The sequence below is a fragment of the Eurytemora carolleeae genome, unplaced genomic scaffold (genome assembly GCF_000591075.1).
Source record: "Eurytemora carolleeae unplaced genomic scaffold, Eaff_2.0 scaffold102, whole genome shotgun sequence".
NCBI classification, from domain to species: Eukaryota; Metazoa; Arthropoda; class Copepoda; order Calanoida; family Temoridae; genus Eurytemora; species Eurytemora carolleeae.
Window position 1 is genome coordinate 201,006 of NW_019396136.1, and position 17,777 is coordinate 218,782.

Consider the following 17,777-nt stretch of genomic DNA (forward strand, 5'->3'; position numbering starts at 1 on the left):
TAATTTGAATTGATTGGAATTAGATTTTATTTCAGATATTAAATTAAAAATGGTTTGATGTGCAATATTTTAACATTTCTATGAAAAATGGCTGACAGATACGAACAGGTAAGAAATAACCCATGATTTTTATGTTGGCCCAATCTTATTGTAAAACTTTGATAGTTTTAGATTGAAAATCGAATTAAGAAATATGTTTTATTGTATATGTGTGCAATGTGCTATGATTGAAAAAAGTTAAACTCTAAGCCATCTATTTTTAATGGCTTTTTTATTTATTTTTTTATTTTCTAGATCATTTTTATCATTTAAAGTTTTGTTTCGAATTATTTTGATATCTTAAAGATTATCAGTATCATCAGCATTAATATTTGTAGGAGATGGGTATTTGATATTGTTGTAATTGTTTTGCCAATTAATAGTTGTTATTATTAGTTATTGTTATTTTTCATCATTTATCATCAATATTATCATTATCACTATTAATGATTTTTTATATTTAGGAAGCTAGATACCGAAGAACTCCTTTACATAATGAGGACTCCTCAGGTCGACATAGAGACTCTAAACATTATCAAACCTCTGATCACAGAGCTAAATCTTACTCTAGACACAGAGAAGACTCTTCAGGTCGACATAGAGGTTCTTCGCCTGGTAGAGATTCATACAGAGCAAGTTCATCCAGGAGAGAGCCGAGTAGATTACAAGATGATGGTCGACATTGGTATGCTGAACGTGGAGCTACGGAGAGAAGAACGTCTAAACGTTCTGCCTCCCCCTCGTGGAGAGACAGGGGTTCAAGACCCAGAAGACCGTCCCCTTATAGTTCGTCCTCAGAAAGTCTTTCTCCGACACGCTCAAGAAGTTCCTGGAAAAGATCAAGAAGTCGATCCCCTCCATCTTTTTCAGAGTCCAGAGTTGCGCCCACAAAACATGAAAGGTACAACAACTTGCGGAACACATAAAATTTTCTTAACTAAAAAATAAAAATTTGAAACGATAAGTTATTTTTTTAAGCTTTAGTGCAAAAATAATTTTGTAAACTAAATTCAACCGTTTTTTTAAATAAAATAAATTAAATCTTGTTTTCTTCAGGGTTGAGTATTCTTCGGATTTGAAGGCGGAACGCATATCTCCGTCATATTCTCCGCCGCGATCCACTCTCAAGGCGGAACGAACAGACGGGGTGATTGTCTTGTCTGAAGTCGAGAAATCTAGGTAAACTCGGGCCTAGATTTAAATACTAGGCCAGTAAGACACTTTGAAACTGATAAACTGCGAATTAAGCAACGTTATTTCAGAGTACAAGGCAATGTGATACATGGCAATAAAATAGATTTTTTTGTAGGCAATTTTGACAAATTAGCCTCAATACAAACGCAATATTAAGAATGTTGGGGGGGGGGGGGTAATTAAATTTTTGTGAAACATTTTATAATTCTGAATCTTTTAACGACTAAAGCCTATCATTTATACCATTTGCACTGTCCTTATCTTGGGTAATCTAGGGATGGCTGCCCCCCCCCTTCCCCTAAATGCGTTATACGGAGCCACATTTGAAAAAATGCTTAAATTTTAGATCTCCGGGTCCTTCCTCGTCAATTTGGTATACAGAGGAGGACAACAAGGCTCTGGACAGCTTATACTGTAAGATCTGCGAGGTCAGGCTGCACGATAGAGGATCCATGAAGGAACGGATTGAGATTATTGATCTAAGCTAAAAATTATTTTTTTTCAATTATGCTTTGCATCTAATAAAAACTGACGCTTTTTTGGCCAATCATTTATATTTCCAAGCTAGTTTCTCTAAATTTTTTACTTTTAAAAATTTAAATGGCACCATTATACTAATCAAGAGTATGTCAATCTATAAAAAAGAGTTGCTTGAAATTACGCAATTAATGGAAATAATAATCTTGTTTGAAGTCTCATATTGATGGGCGGCGCCATCTTGCCATGAAATCCAAAATTGCGGACAACTTACAACGACGGTTAACTGGTAGGTTTGACACCATCAAGACGGACCCCTCCAACAACGTGACGTACGACGAGCAGTACTGGATGCGGACAAATAATGAGAAGAAGGTTCAGATGTATAATGATCCAAGTCTTGCTAAAGTTTTCGATACAGAGAGCTACGATAAAATGGCGCCAAAGTAGGTGTTTTGTACAGGGTGTCCCAATAAACATGGGAATTGAATGACGACTTCTATATCGTCTTTGTTCCATGCGGGATTATTTCGTGAATATGATTTTGTAGCATCACAACACCAAAAAGTATTAATCTCGGTATTTCCAAAATGTGGTCTGCCATTTTTTATCTTCAAAATTAATTTAAAAACTAATAAGAATTTCAATCTTATTTTGATGCACGTATCATTTATTAATTATCGGAAATCAAAGACGATATTAAAGTCGACACTGAATTCCCATATGTATTGGACACCTTTATTTAAAAAGATCATTACGCAATCATTTTTTATTATGAATTAAATTCTGCCTCCTGTCTCCCAATCGATTCATGTTGCACCGCTTTCTTGTACTTTTTCTTTCTTAACAAATCAATTTAAAATTTATCGAAAAGGGGTCACATGGGATTAAGCTGAAATATCTTCTGGCTCTCGAGTCCGCCTGGTGCGAAAAATATTATTTAATTTACTTTAAATTGTAACAATTGGATTTTTATAAAGATTTACTGCAGAAAACAAATATCTTATAGGTTTGAAAAAGGAAGATACGACCATGGACAGTTTAAAAACTCTTCGAGGGATATGTACTGTGAATTGTGTGGGGTTACAGTGGCCTCTAGAGATGTTATGGAAAACCATAAACAGGTCAAGTATCAAGAAATTATTATTTTCTTTAAATTCTCATTTAAAGTGCCCGCCTAATGGCACATCAATCAATCAATCAATCTTTAAATTCTAAACAAATTGGTATATCTGGTACGATTTGCGTAGGACCTTGCAAATAAGGATTTAAAAAACCTGATAAACGTCAATACGACTGAACCGATCGAGCCCAAATTTTGTGTGGGACCTCACATGACCCCGTGTTTGTTTATAATTTTTTGAAAACTGATTATTTTCAATTGTGGGTTTCCTATACTAAATTGACTTGCGCATTTCTACTGCACAGATGACACAAAGGAAATATCAAAACTATAAAGGTTTAAATGTACCCTTGTAAATCGTGCATTGATATCTTTGGTGGTGTATTTTTCGACCTACACATATCCGCCATAATCCACTTCTGACCTACGCCAAATCCGCTATACTACACATCCGACCTACTAGCACGTGGTATTACAGCTGCTATATGGACTTGTGGCCGCAGCGCCCGGCCCCCTAGCCTGTCCTAGCCGCGGCGCTCGGCCCCCTAGCCTGTCTTAGCCGCAGCGCTCGGCCCAGAAATTGTCTTAACCTAACCTAACCCTCAAATAGTAATAAAATAAACAGCTGGCGTAGGTCCGATATTGCAGTAGGTCGGAAAGTTAGTAGGTCAGAAGTTCAGTCGGGGGGATGTTGCGTATAGACGATTTAACATTACCGATATCTTTGAATGGAGAATCACTTGAAATTACGCTTACAGTCTCTTTATACCATCTAATTTGCAGGGAGAGAAGCATCTGAGGTTAGCGGCTGAAATAAAAAGATATGAATGCAAGATATGTACTGTTACAGTACCATGTCAGGTACAACAATTACAATAATAAAAAAAAAAGAGATTTCATTGCCGGTGTTTTTGCGCTTAACCCCGTGGGCGGTCTGGGTATCCCATATTGGGGAGGCTTTTCCATGTAATCCCTTTATCTGTATAGTAATCTGACGGTTTAATTTAGACATCCGTCTTCAATGTATCTTTAAAATGGATTACCTTTAATGGATTGGCAAACATTGGAATATTTTTTAATATACAATATCATCTATTTTCTCAAATTAGTTAGAATCATAAATTTGGACAACAATTAACTTCTGATTTTCTATCCTAAATAAATTTGAGCCAGTCTAGGTCACTCTTAAATTTTTTTTAATCTTTGTCTAGAACACTTTGGACAATCATATGAGGGGTAAGGATCACATCAAGCGGGTTCGAGAGATAGAGGAGAAGAGAAAGAAGGAGCGATGGAGTAAGTTTTATTTAATTTAATTTTTGGTCATACATTAAAATTTGAGCCTTAATGATTTAAAAAGAGAGAAAAAAGGTAGAAAAAAAAATAATAATTAAGAAATATTATAGATGAAAAAGATGATAGATTAAATGAAAAAAGTAACAAAATATGTTAGTTGAATGTGGAAATGATAAAGTAAATGCATAAACTGAATGTAAAAAAAATTTGAATAAAAACAAGTAATTTCAAATCGGAAAATAATGAATGTAACAGAATAATAAAATGAATGAACATTGTACCAGATATATCAATAAATAAATGAATGAATAAATGAAAGAAAAGATGGATGAATGAATAAATGATTGATTGATCGATCGATTGATTGATTGATTGATTGATTGATTGATTGATTGATTGAATTTAGATGGTTCCCGATCTGGCGGAAATAAGTTGAGTAGAGAAGACAAATACCTAGCCAATGATTTGGAGAAAGAAAATGCAGACCTACAGTGAGTATTCTTTTTTTGAGACATTATTTTTATTATAAAGGGACTGTAAACGTAATTTAAAGTGACCCTTATGCAAAGATGGCAATGCCAGATTTTCAATGGTAACTTTTAAAGTTTAAACCTTTGACTGATCATCTTTTCCACATACCTGATCACTGATCAGTCAAAATTGTAAGAGTACTGTTGTGAATTGGCCTCGCCTCTACAAATGGAAGTCTTTCTTGAAATTACGCATACTGTCCCTTTAATATGTGAAAGCAATGCTTTGCCACTCTCACTGTAGGACAAGGATGGTTTGACCGAAACTTTATTATGATTTTTATTTTTATTTATCTCTTTAGAGCCGAGATGAAATCTCTTATGATGAAAAATATGGAGTGTAAAAATAAGCATCATCAGATAGAGACTACCCTCAAGGAATGTCCAAGACAATCAAAATAATTATTAAATAATTTGTTTCTTTTACTTAAGTATTTACAAGTTTGAGTTGAAAAATTAACATATTTGCTGATATGGTCTCAGGAGGGGGGGGGGGGGCTGGAACCCTGTGTACCCCTAGAAATACCCCCTGGACCCTAGGCCTAATTTATTAATAGTACATTCATATTAATATCTTATCAATTGAAATCCATTTTATGATAATTTATTATATTCTTTCAATTAGACCTTAATCTTATTTACATTTTTTTCTTAATGCGGTTTTTCAGGGAGCGAACCAAAAAAATCGGCGTGATAAAATGTCACCCCCCTCCCCCCTTGGGTTAACTTTCAATACACCCCTTTCTGGTCTAGTAGAGAATAAAATATTTACGACAAATGGAATTAAAGCAGAGCCATATGTGTATGATTTCTCAAAAATAATTTAAAAGCTGAGAGATCCCCATTAACATTGGAAAAATATTGATAATTTCTTGATATTTGATTGTGATGGTTCTAAAGGAAATTGACGCAGTTTTAAAGGAGAAGGAAAGGCTGTTAGAGGATAATAGGAACCTTGAGAGGAAAATTTCATCTCTGAACAGGAGTAAACAACCTGTTTCATGCAGATCAACCAAGGTTGGTACCCACTATCCAGTCCAGGGCTGGATTCACGTTAATCTAAAGTAAATTTCATCTCTAGACCCCAGGGAAGTTTTATGAATGATCTAAATTTTAAGAATTTGTGTTTAAAAGTTTTTTATTTTTGTGAAATTTGGAAAATGCGCGAAAGAATATTTTGAAATCCGCAAACTTTTTTTGTTTTGGTTTTATACTGTACAAAGAGAAGATCCTCACAGATAAAGCCACAATTAACAGTTTAAATAGAAGAACCTAGTTTCTTATATTTCACTGGATAAGTTTACCTCTCTCATACTGAGCGTAAAATCAAAACAAGATGAGCTGCGAGGTCAAAAATTGTACCAGTAATGTTGCTTAAATTTTACCTTCTCCTTTTATCTAGTTCACAGTGAGTTTTCTTTTGAAGTCATAATTGTCTTTAAGAGTCACAATGTCAACATTAAAAAAGAAAGTTCAGCACTCCAATCAAATTGTTAACTTCCAGTTAAATTTATTCCAAATAAAGTTACAAATCTATCCTGTAACTTACTTAATAATTACCCCCCTGTCAAAAGATTGCATGTTACAGCTTTTTAATTGTGAGATTACTTGTTTTCAGGTTCGTTTTGTAACATTCAATGTTTTTGGCTTTAAATTGCTCTAAAGAGATCTTAGATGTTTGGCACACAACACAAATTGATTTTCTACAAGTTCTGTTTCTTAACATTGAATAACATTTATTCTCTCACCTCACCAAAACGATTTTTCAAACCATTTATCAAAACGATTTTACCAATCATTATGAAAAATTGTCTTGCTTAATTTTTCTGGTCAGAGTAAAAATTTTGCATAAAGTTTAAAGCAAACTTATCCAGCATTTAATATTGAAATCGGTTAAGCATTGTGGAGCTTCTTAAAAATCAAATAACCTTAAATGATTGAACACGGTGCCTATCAGTTTCATCAGTAAACCAACAGTAAACCATCAGTAAACCATCAGTAAACTATCAGTAAACCATCAGTAAACCATCAGTAAACCATCAGTAAACCATCATATGACCAGCAGTAAACCATCTGTAAACCATCAGTAAACCATCATATGACCATCAGTAAACCATCAGTAAACCATCATATGACCAGCAGTAAACCATCAGTAAACCATCATATGACCATCAGTAAACCATCAGTAAACCATCAGTAAACCATCATATGACCAGCGGTAAACCATCAGTAAACCATCAGTAAACCGTCAGTAAACCAGCAGTAAACCAGCAGTAAACCATCATTAAACCATCAGTAAACCAGCATTAAACCAGTAGTAAACCAGCAGTAAACCAGCAGTAAACCTGCAGTAAACTAGCTGTAAACCATGGTTTTTTATTCATTATAACTTTAATGATTTTCTCTTAGTCTGATTTTTTTCTTGTTTAGATGGAACCTAGAGCAAAAGGCGAACATAATGAAGACACAGAAGTGAAAGCTGAACCCAAATATGAAATGAACTTCTCAGATACCTCAGAGATTATACTATTAGACTAGGCAATCTTTTATTTTTAGCTCAAGTTAGATACCTTTTCTTCCAAATTTGGCTTTCAAGAAAATATCTAATTCTGCAATTTAAGTTTTTTAACATTTACCTACGCTACATTGATCGTAGTTGACAACAGAACACAACAATCTTATAAAGAAACCTGAACTCATGATGCACCTTAATATGGTTAAAATAGCGAAACTTGAAGAAATATTGAGGAGCCGGATCCATTTTTTACTGGGACTTATGAATATTTAATAAATTAATCTAAATCCGGCCTTTCCGCAATCTCATAGTCAAAATTTCTATTCTTCACGTACAAAAAAAATGTTTTGATTCAAATCCTTTTAGATATAATGTTAGAATGTATAGTGCACAATATGTAACACATATCTAAGAAATGTACCAAACTCCTATAACTTTGTTTACATAAAAAGTGTACTGCAGTTTCAGGGAAGCTTGAAGAAAAGTTTGTTTACATTTCTCCAGAAAGTGCAGTACATTTTTTATGTAAACAATTATATGGAGGTTCTCAATATATTTCTTGCATTTTCTGACCTCTTCTACTGCTCAAATATGTGATTGATATTTATTTTCAGATCTTATATATCGGCTGTGTAGCACAAACAAACAGTGAACTAAATATTGTTTCTGTAATTTATAAATTTGTATAAAATGGCTGGTCCTCCGTATAGATGCGATACTTGTATGATAACAGTACCATGCCAGGTGAGTGTAGGGATTCAGAGGGTTCGTGTTTGGTTTATATTTTCTTTCAAGGTTAAAATGTGTAAAAAAGCAAATATATATTATATTGTTTGTTCTAAATATTTCTTTTTCTTTTTGCAGAAATGAATTGCGAAAAACGAACCAAAAACGATTTAAAAACAACGATGTCGTAACGATCGTTTTCTGATCGTTTATGAACTTTTTATGTTTTAGGTCAAAGATATTGCAAAGTTTAATAAAAGCATAATTCAGTTGTATTTCCTTTATTTTCTTTTGAATTCGATCATCCATAAACCTTCCCTGGGGTCATGCAAAATCCCACAAAAAAAATTCTGCTAGATCGGTTTTGCCGTTTTGACGTTTATTGGATACAAACAAACAAACAAACAGACAGACAAGCAAAGTATATTTATAGAAAAGGCTTGAAGAAAAATGATCAGCAATATAAGCTAATGTTTGATTTTGATTTGACAAAAAAATACCTGAATCCTGGTATTGCGACTTGGATATTGTTTGATCTTAATCTTTAGTTAAACTACAGATTAATTTAATCTTTATTTTATATGCCAAATGGTAATCGTACCCACTCAGTGGTTGAAGGAACAGGGGAGGAACAAAATTTAAAGTGCCCACAGTGAATATCGAGATGGCTATTGTGGTTTATTTATGTTTGTTTAGTCAACGTTGGAGAATCATCTGCTCGGGAAGGATCATATAAAGAGACAAAATCAGCTGGAGGAGAAACAGATAAGAGAAGGATTGCTTTGTAAGTTCTTTCTCCTGGGATATATGTTTTTAAGGATTAACCTCCCCCTCACTCTTCTCACGTACCGTACACTGGGGCCGGAGACGGTTAAAAAAAGTTCAGCTTACAAACTTTTTTTCTCTGTTTTTATCACTTTTTCCCTGAAATTCTTTTACTTTTCCCCTGACATCCATAACGGAACTCTAAAAAGCTTTGTCTGAACAAGAATGCATGATATATCGAACAAATTTTCAATAAAAATTAGTTTATTTTCGAGGTAATTTCTCTTTCTGTGCGTCAAAAATATTTGAGTAAATTTCATAATTAAACACTTAACGTTTACAATCTAGAAAACTCTAAAATATTCCACATTACTGATCAGACAAAGGTTTTAATCGGGAATACTCCTCTTTAAAAAAAAGATCACTCGAAATTACAATGACAGTCCCTTTAAGATGCAATTATGTTGTTCATATATATTTATTTTTAGCAAAAGATGCTGGATACGGGTATAAGACGGGTCCGGAGGAAATGGCTAAACTTGACAGCGATGACAAAGCGCGTTTGGCCGAGTTAAAGATCGCAAACTCTACCCTCAAGTCAGTATTATAAGACTATAAGACGGGGGGGGGGGGGGGGAGGATCATTACACCGTCAGTCGACACGTTATAATAGGTCTCCCTTGATTTTTCTTTGCAAATATTTTAGGGTTTTTTTGCGACAGCGGGCATTTGAAAGTTTTATTTCTATTTTTTTCTAAAATATTTCAAGGATTCTGTTTTTTTTGGGTGTTTCCGCATATTCATCTTAGCATGTAAACATTATATCAGCCGTTTATCTTCTACAATCTATATAGCTGAGGGGTAGGGGAGGGACGTCCTGTAATTTAATAATGAGCTTAATCAGCCAATGTGTTATTTTTACATAATATTTTCCTTTAATTTAATACACTTATAGGCGGACAGTTGAAGGTCTCAGAAATTCTCGGGAGCATTGTACTGAAAACCATAATGATTTACAAGCAAAGAAAGAGGGAAATAGGATTCAATTCAAATCAGAATTAGTTTAGAAATTCAACACAACGTTGCATTAACTTTTTCATGAGAAACATTGGTTGAGAAGCTTAAAGTTTTGTGATTATTACCTTTATTTACAGCTAGTAAGTCTAGCTTACTGTCGTCTTCCTAATCTATTGTTTAATAGATTTCACTGTGTTAGGTTTCTAAATTGACAAAAAATTACATGATAGTAAAAATATTACTTTAATGAGAGCAAAAAGAAAATGTCAAAACCAAAACCAAAATTATCTTGGATGTTGACACCTAAACACGAGCTGTAAGACCATATCTCTTTCTTGATTTAGTAAGTTCATCTCGAGATTGATTTTTGGACAGTAGGACACTCCTAAACCTCTGATTGATTGATTGAATAGGACACCTTAGGAACTGATTTTATGTTCACAATTTAACAAAGATTTTAGACCAAAATATGTTCAAAGCAGGCAATCAAATTGGTTTCCTGAACCTATTAAGAATGATAAACCGGTTTAAAACTTTTAACAGCGATACCAAATTTGAAAAAAGTTTACGGAACGATTATTCCCATATAGAATTGATCCAGAATTATCGACCGTAAACTTTTTCAACATGTCACAACCAACTTTATGCAGCATCTGGGAGGTTGATAAAATCTTCATTCGGTTAAAAAAGGTTCCGGCGTTGATTTCCAAAAGTTTTTAATAGTTGTTAGTTTTTAACATAGATAAAGATAGATTATTCTGGACATACTAGACAAACTATACAGAGAAGATCATTAAAGATATAAATAGAAGAACTTTAAGGTATGCAGGTCATAGATATTTATACAGTAGAACCAGAAAACTGTGGATTAAGAAGACGACATTAAAGGAAAACTGAAGTGTATTTGATGTTGTACCAATGCAAATGGTTTTACCAGTAACCTCAGTTCATTCAATACTCTTCAAAAGAGTAAGAACGAACTCCTGATGATGCCAAAGTTTTTGGCGAAATATATTGAGAAGAAAATGATATAATTCTAGTGCTAGAGAGAATAGGGTTGGGATTTGTTTAAAAACGATCTAAAGTAAACTATTAAATCTCTTATTACTTGAAATTGGTCTGTTTACAATGCACAATTTCTTTGTCTCGTATATTTTACTATCCAACGTCATTTGACAGTCGGCTTCCTGGTTCAGAGTTTTCTGGTTCTTCTTGCATACACTACAGTCATTAGCAGAAAGACCTGGAATTAATTGAAAATTAATCAGGCAACTCAACATAAATATTTCTGGTAATTTTAAATGTTCAAAAAAGGCAGACTACATATTGGAAATGGCAGGACTAGGGCTTTTTTAAACACAAATATCTATGGCAATTTGGAATGTTCAAAATAGGTAGACTACATTTTGGAAATGACAGGACTAGGGCTTTTTTTTAACACAATCTATAGCAATTTGGAATGTTCAATAAGGCAAACTACATTTTTGAAATGACAGGACTAGGGCTTTTTTTAACACATATCTATGACAATTTAAAATGTTCAAAAAAGGCAGACCACATTTTGGAAATGGCAGGACTAGGGCTTTTTTGTGATTATCGTATTCGTTTCATTAATCATATTTGTAAAATTAGAATGTAAAGTCGACTGATTAATTGTAAATTAATTCCGGGTCTTTCCGATTAGGACTGTATATATTACTACTTGTGAAAATTTAATTTTCGGGGCAAATCAGAGAAAATATGGTTAAACCTATTTTTATCCTAAAATCTTCATAATAATTAAAGTTTCGCGGGTTGTTTTTTTAATTTTTTTTTCAACATTTTTTTCCACGGGCAACTCTGGGCCCTTGCCCCTTACACAACATGTTTACACAATATCCATATCGAAATATTATAAAGATTTAATGATTTTTTTTTAAATAATAAAAACATATTTTAGTCTGAGTACCAGGAGGAGAATAAGTTCAAAGAGAACTAGAAAACTAGGAGAAGGATATGCAGCAGAGTTAAAATTTATTTATGATTTCGTCGAACATTTTCCAGAATTTATCAATCCTATCAAAATTGTGGCAGACATCAAATAAAAAAAAATCAGGGGAAATTTAAAGTTGAAGCTGGACAAAAAAGAGAAGTTACAGTGACATAATTTTGAGATTTTACATTTTTGAAAGCTTATATTTTTATATTTTCAGATTTAGATAATGTAAATAATTGAAATATACAGAGAGTTAAAATGTCAAGTTTATCTGGGCTACCACCTCTACCGAAGAGTCTCAGTGGTATTCTAAACCTCTCAAACTCTGAGTCTAACACTAGGAAATTATCAATTCTATAGAAAATGCATCAAGAAAAAAAAAATGAAAAAAATAATATATGAAAAAAAAAGCTTCGCGCACATATATATATATCTATATATATGTTTGCTATAGTTCACGGCTAGATCAAATAGGCTAAAACAGTTTAAAGAGATCCCATGGGTATCCCGGGTGTAATAAAGACTAAAAAAGTATGACTGCCTGGTAACACGAATGTTTTCCACAGATTGGCCGCTACCTATAGGACGGTTTGGCACGGGCCCTTCTGTACACTCACTAGATACCTAGGCGGAACATACAGATGATGATATCTAAAGGGGTGGTGCTGATGGGTGGAATTGCCTGGGGACCAGGAACATACAATACAGATGATGGTATCTAAAGGGGTGGTGCTGATGGGTGGAATTGCCTGGGGACCAGGAACATACAATACAGATGATGGTATCTAAAGGGGTGGTGCTGATGGGTGGAATTGACAGGGAGTTAGGACCAGGAACAACTCAAGCAATTTTGTTAAATAAAAATAATAATAATGGTGTAATACTATTTTCTTATGGTGAACATTCAATCCCAATTAAAGTATTCAGATTTAATATTTTTGAAAATTAAGAATAAAATTGATAATTATTCAGAGAATCATCTCCTGCACACACACTTCGTTCTTCTCCATACAGAACAACTAGGTAACCTTTCTTAAGGCGTTTTAGTAATTTTTTTAATAATGGGACTAAAAGTCTAATTTTAAGTGACCCTCTATAAAACGATGGCAATGTCCGATTTACAACTGAACCCTTTAAAGCTTGGTCTGATCAATTATGTTTTAGATTTCCATGTTTTTTTAAAAGCTGTTTATTTTCATTATATGTTCCTTTCAAAATGGACATGCACCTTTCTTGTTTGTGTATCTTGTGTCTTAAAAGAAACAAGGAAAATTATCAGAATTAAACACTTTTCGAGTCAGAAAAACGACGTTATCTTCCAAATGTTTGATCATTTTAAGATTTCAAGGGTACCGTTGTAAATCTTAATTAAGCTTTTATGCATATCTTTGCTGTGCAGAAGTAGTTTACCTGCAGTACCCTCAGCTGCTGTTCATGCCTTCAATCCAGCAGGAGAAGGAGGATCAGGAGGATCAGGAGGATCAGGAGTAGCTGGAGGATCAGGAGGCTCCCTAAATGTTGGAGGATTAACCGGAGGATTTTCTAGACCAAGTTTATTAGGTTCACAGAACGGACTCAGCTCTGCAACGGCTAAAGCACAAGTAAGTACTCCTTCATCTATCCATGCAATGAGTCTACCTGATCACAGGTAACCAGTCCTTCCCACTATCCTATGACCTCTATATCCTTCAGAAGTACCTTGATCTCAGGTTTAGCAATTAGCATGATGTAGGGAATGAAAGTGCAATGTTACAGTGGATGAAGTGGATAAATGGTTGATGCCATAAAGACCCCACTATCTGCATAGTTAGTATGCAATATGCAATGATGCATGCATGTCGCAAAATACCGGACGGTTCCGCCAGGACACCCAAAGTCAGTGCAGTAAGGGACTTACACTGTAATAGCGCAGTACATTGTTTACAATTGTGTATGTTTAGGTAAACAGGAAGTTCAGTAGCCTCGACTCCCAGCTGACTTATCTCAGGAAGGTGAGTAAAAATATTTTTAATTCTTGGTTAGGAAATTTGAACATTTTGAAATGGTTGGTTTTAAATGGATGGTTGATTGGTAGGCAGATAGGTTGGTCAATTGATTAATTGATTAATTGAATAATTAATTGGTTTATTGATTTAATGATTTAATGATTTAATGATAATTAATTGGTTTTATTGAACAAATATTTTAAGAATCAATCAAGAGATGAATATATGAATGAATAAAAGTATGAATGAATGTATGGATGAATATATTATTCACGAATCATTGAAAGGATGAATAAATAAATTAATTAATTAATGAAAAGATGATTAATTTAAGTTATATATTATCCCCGTTGTCTGTCTAAGAGATGGCGATCTTGAGACAGATTGATATGAATGAATATATGAATATTGAATATATTAAAGAAATCTAAGTTATATAATATATTAGCCCTCCTGTCTGTCTAGGAGATGGTGAGCTTGAGACATATTGTTATGAATATATAAACGAAATCTTGTCTGTCTAGGAGATGGTAAGTTTGAGACAGGTTGATATGAACCTACTCTGCCAACTCTGGTCCTTGAATGAATCTCTTCAGGTAAAATATAATATTAAAGGGACTGGACAGCATATTTCAAGTGACCCTTTATCTGATCCAAGATATGGTAGTTATTGTCTTATTTCTAGGTTTAAAAGTATTTAATTCTTACAATACCTAAATGGTTTTCTTCAGTAGAAATGCGCAACTCACTTTTGTAGAGAAATCACAGTTGAAAAAATCTGTTTTAAGCGTAATGAACATTGATAATCATTTCATACCTAGTCAGACAAAGTTGTGAACCTGGCATTGCCATCTTTGCATTGAGATTGGAGGGTCACTTACGCCATACCTATAACACTCCCCATTTTTAGGAATGGATCCAGCTCAAGTGTTGAATATGGAGATATTTAGAATTCTAAGAAGAAAGAAATTATAAGTTCATTGAACCACAATAAACAATTAGATTCGTCCCATGTTTTAGCTTCACTGAAACAAAGGTCTCTTTTACAATGAATTATATAAAATATCTAAGCTTTCAAACAGTGGGACAAACTGCCAGTAAAATTTACAACAATTCAAAATTTGCAATATCAAGTTTTATTCCTGTTACTATTTACTGCCATTCATTTAAGTACCGTTTAAATCCTTATCTAATAATTAGTGAAATATGACCCAAATTGGTCACTCATTCTTTTAACAGTTTTTAAAAAATCTGGGACAATATTTAAGTAGGTTTTTGATTATTAGCTTTTTTAAAACTTAGTGTTCCCTTCAATCGTCTAATTTGAATGGTACCTTTTTAATAATATTTCCTTAAAAATGTATATAATGTATATAATGTATATACAAAAAACTGAATTTCTGTTCATCAATATTTAGATTATTATACTTTCTTAGCTTATATAGTAATCCTTTTTTGTTAACAAGGCAATTAATTGATTTTTTAATGGTATTAATGTTTGCATTTTTTCTTCCCTTCATTTTCTTTTTCTTGGTTACCCCTTAATAATAGTACCTTAGTTTGATTGCTGACTGTAGTTTTAAATTTTTTTACAACAAATGTTAAATTTTTAAAAACATTTTTATATTTTCCACCCTTTCGTTAATTTTAAGTTTCGTTTTTTTGCCTCAACTTTTTATTGGTCATTTGATTGACCCTCAAATCAATAACCTGTATTTCATGAAAATGGAAATATTTTTTCTTTCCAATATTTTTTGTAAAAATCCCTTAAATTTTATTTATAATTAACAATAAACCTTCTTCACGTTGTTAAAATACTCGTTGTTAAATGTTAATAAGATAATCTTTGTTCTGTTTAGATTTTAACTTAAGTAAATTAAATTCTAAAATGTTCAATAAAACTTTGCAATTCTTATTCTTTTTTCAGAATCAAAATGGCGAAAGGAAAGCATGCACCAACAAAAGGCGCTGTACGCGACAAGGTAAAAAAAACACAAAATTAAGATACAAACATTTAGTCTCCAACATGTCGAGAACGCAAAGTGAATAAATACTAAAGTGGAACAGCCTAAGGCAACGACGACAAGTTGGAATATAAGGTTTTATTTGGTTTGGGAATACATGTTCGCCATCGGAACTATAAATCATTTTAAATGTTTCCTGGGTTGGGTAAGCACTGCAAGATGAAACTAGGTGTCAACTGTTCTCACTGTTTGCGCCGAACTTATTTTCGAGAAATAGAAAATAAAGATTGTTCGTCTTTTTAAAGGTGTTCCACCTTTTTATCCTAGCACCCATCTATGCCTTTTTTACCGCTCAAGGGTCTTCGTAAGACACAGTGTTCTTAAAGGGGGTGCCCGGGTAGAGGTTTTAAAAACAGTGAATTTATAGCAGCAAAGTTATTAATGGAAAAGAAATAAGTGTAAAATATTTTCTTTCAATTAGACATTTTCAGAGAATATTGTGTTTGCATTTTGTGCATTTTTTTATGTATTTTTGCTTTATTTTTGTGTTTATAAATTATATGACATGGTTTGGAGAATCTATATCAGAAAAGCTAAAAAAGGGAATTAAAGGCAAAAAGGAAAAGAAACGATTTAAATCAAGGCCTAAAAAAGCTCTAAATTTTCCGTTTTCATGAACGTTTTTTTAAAACCTCTATCGTTCTGTAAGAACACTGACGATTAAAATATGCAATACTTGGTATAATGTTTAATGAACAAACGGTTTTATATTGAAAACTGAATATTGCGCATATTTGGCACTTATCTTTACATTGGACTAACGAATTGAATAACTTTAAAGCAGGTCCTAACCAAACAAAATAACCATTTTTCAAGTTCAAGTTTCTAAGATCCATTTTTTTCATAGTATTTATACTCTGCACCAGAAACCTTGCAAAAAAAAATGTATTTAATGAATTTCTTTGGTTGGAGATTTTTTGTTTGCTTTTGCCCCTGAACTGTTAATAAACTATTTTCAGGTTCTTCACCCTGCCAGTAGAAAAGTTAAGAAAATTCAACGTTTTGAAATTCACAGGTGAATACTGATAGATTCAAAGATATGTTGGACGAAGAAAAACAATTTCGAGTATGTTTTTGTAAAACAATTTTTACAGTAAAACCAAGGTTATAATGCAAGGAAAGTTATTTCAGAGGTGTACGCATCTTTTGTACTGCAGTGTACTGTCATTGGGCGGTAATGTACACACAAGACGGTTGTCAAAGCCTGGCATGAGATCCATCTTTCACATAAAAAAATCCATTAAATATTCTGGTTACAAGAAACTATAATGTAAATTATCAAAATTATTAAAATTTAATGCTCTTAACCTCCTTGAATACTAAACGAACACTGATGCATCTATTCTTGTTTACAAACTCCGCCCAAAGAGAACTGGTTTCAATATGTACGCAGAGTATACGCAACTGCAATTAACTTTCCCTGCCTTACACCCTTGGTAAAAACTTCCTCTTGAGTTTAATTATTAATTTCATCATATTATAAATATATTACTTATCATATAAATATTACTCTAGACGAGTATGTTTAAATGTTGCTTTTTAAGCGGCCATTTTTCCTTCGTAATTGTTAAACTCAACGTTTTGCGGATTTTTATGCAAATACTGCATGACAGATTTCTAAGAAACAACATTGAATCGACATTTTTTCAAGGCAAAATTTTTCACACTTAACCTTCCCTAGAGTCGCATGAGTTACCACAAAAAATTGAACCCGATCGGTTCTGTTGTTTTGACGAACTTATTGAATATAGACAGACAAGCCAAAATATATAGATGATAATTATGTTTTGTTTAGATTTAATGTTGACAGTAAAGCTAAAGTTGGATTAGTACGATTGGGGGCTATAGGAGAACGATTAGGTAGGTGTATCTATATATATTCAGTAGTAATCTCTGTTTGGTTATTTATCTGATCATAACTCATGAACCCCTTGACCGATTTGTCTCAAATTTTGATTGGGGAACTCGGGAGAACCACGGGAATGTTTTAACTTGTTGAGAGTCTAAGTTTAGTTGGTCCATTTTAAAGGGGAAAATAGCTAAAATCTTAATTTACGACCAAGCGCTGGTAACGACTGAAGTAACTTTGAGTACCCTGGGTAAGGCTGGAT

At 33.2% G+C, this 17,777-nt stretch overlaps 2 protein-coding genes across 4 annotated transcripts; both read left to right on the forward strand.

The window, feature by feature from the left end:
* The first annotated feature begins 8 nt into the window (after positions 1-8).
* LOC111696017 (uncharacterized) lies at positions 9-11,783 on the forward strand. Of its 2 annotated transcripts, XM_023465532.1 has the most exons (16): positions 9-108; positions 504-940; positions 1,096-1,218; positions 1,580-1,691; positions 1,927-2,156; positions 2,720-2,834; positions 3,617-3,694; positions 4,045-4,129; positions 4,536-4,620; positions 4,962-5,037; positions 5,560-5,676; positions 7,090-7,197; positions 7,789-7,918; positions 8,597-8,684; positions 9,154-9,262; positions 11,622-11,783. In XM_023465532.1, the coding sequence occupies exons 1-12, from the start codon at positions 88-90 to the stop codon at positions 7,195-7,197; spliced, it is 1,587 nt and encodes a 528-aa protein (XP_023321300.1). In that variant the 5' UTR covers positions 9-87; the 3' UTR covers positions 7,789-7,918; positions 8,597-8,684; positions 9,154-9,262; positions 11,622-11,783. The 2 variants fall into 2 exon arrangements, with proteins under 2 accessions (XP_023321300.1, XP_023321301.1); XM_023465533.1 differs by lacking the exons at positions 7,789-7,918; positions 8,597-8,684; positions 9,154-9,262; positions 11,622-11,783 and having other exon boundaries at positions 7,090-7,466.
* LOC111696019 (leucine repeat adapter protein 25) lies at positions 5,702-14,358 on the forward strand. 2 transcript variants are annotated; one of them, XM_023465536.1, is made up of 8 exons: positions 5,702-5,712; positions 6,370-6,373; positions 8,671-8,675; positions 11,873-11,998; positions 12,630-12,680; positions 13,057-13,258; positions 13,598-13,648; positions 14,167-14,358. In XM_023465536.1, the coding sequence occupies exons 4-8, from the start codon at positions 11,916-11,918 to the stop codon at positions 14,341-14,343; spliced, it is 564 nt and encodes a 187-aa protein (XP_023321304.1). In that variant the 5' UTR covers positions 5,702-5,712; positions 6,370-6,373; positions 8,671-8,675; positions 11,873-11,915; the 3' UTR covers positions 14,344-14,358. The 2 variants fall into 2 exon arrangements, with proteins under 2 accessions (XP_023321304.1, XP_023321305.1); XM_023465537.1 differs by having other exon boundaries at positions 14,108-14,167.
* The last annotated feature ends 3,419 nt before the right edge of the window (positions 14,359-17,777 follow it).

Bases quoted from the DNA above. Each gene is read 5' to 3' on its own strand.
- LOC111696017 (XM_023465532.1), top strand. From the start codon at position 88: ATGGCTGACAGATACGAACAG. The intron at 941-1,095 runs GTACAACAACTT...TGTTTTCTTCAG, and splicing joins GCGCCCACAAAACATGAAAG to GGTTGAGTATTCTTCGGATT. The intron at 5,677-7,089 runs GTTGGTACCCAC...TTTCTTGTTTAG, and splicing joins TTTCATGCAGATCAACCAAG to ATGGAACCTAGAGCAAAAGG.
- LOC111696019 (XM_023465536.1), top strand. From the start codon at position 11,916: ATGTCAAGTTTATCTGGGCTACCACCTCTACCGAAGAGTCTCAGTGGT. The intron at 12,681-13,056 runs GTAACCTTTCTT...TTTGCTGTGCAG, and splicing joins TCTCCATACAGAACAACTAG to AAGTAGTTTACCTGCAGTAC. The intron at 13,649-14,166 runs GTGAGTAAAAAT...TTGTCTGTCTAG, and splicing joins AGCTGACTTATCTCAGGAAG to GAGATGGTAAGTTTGAGACA.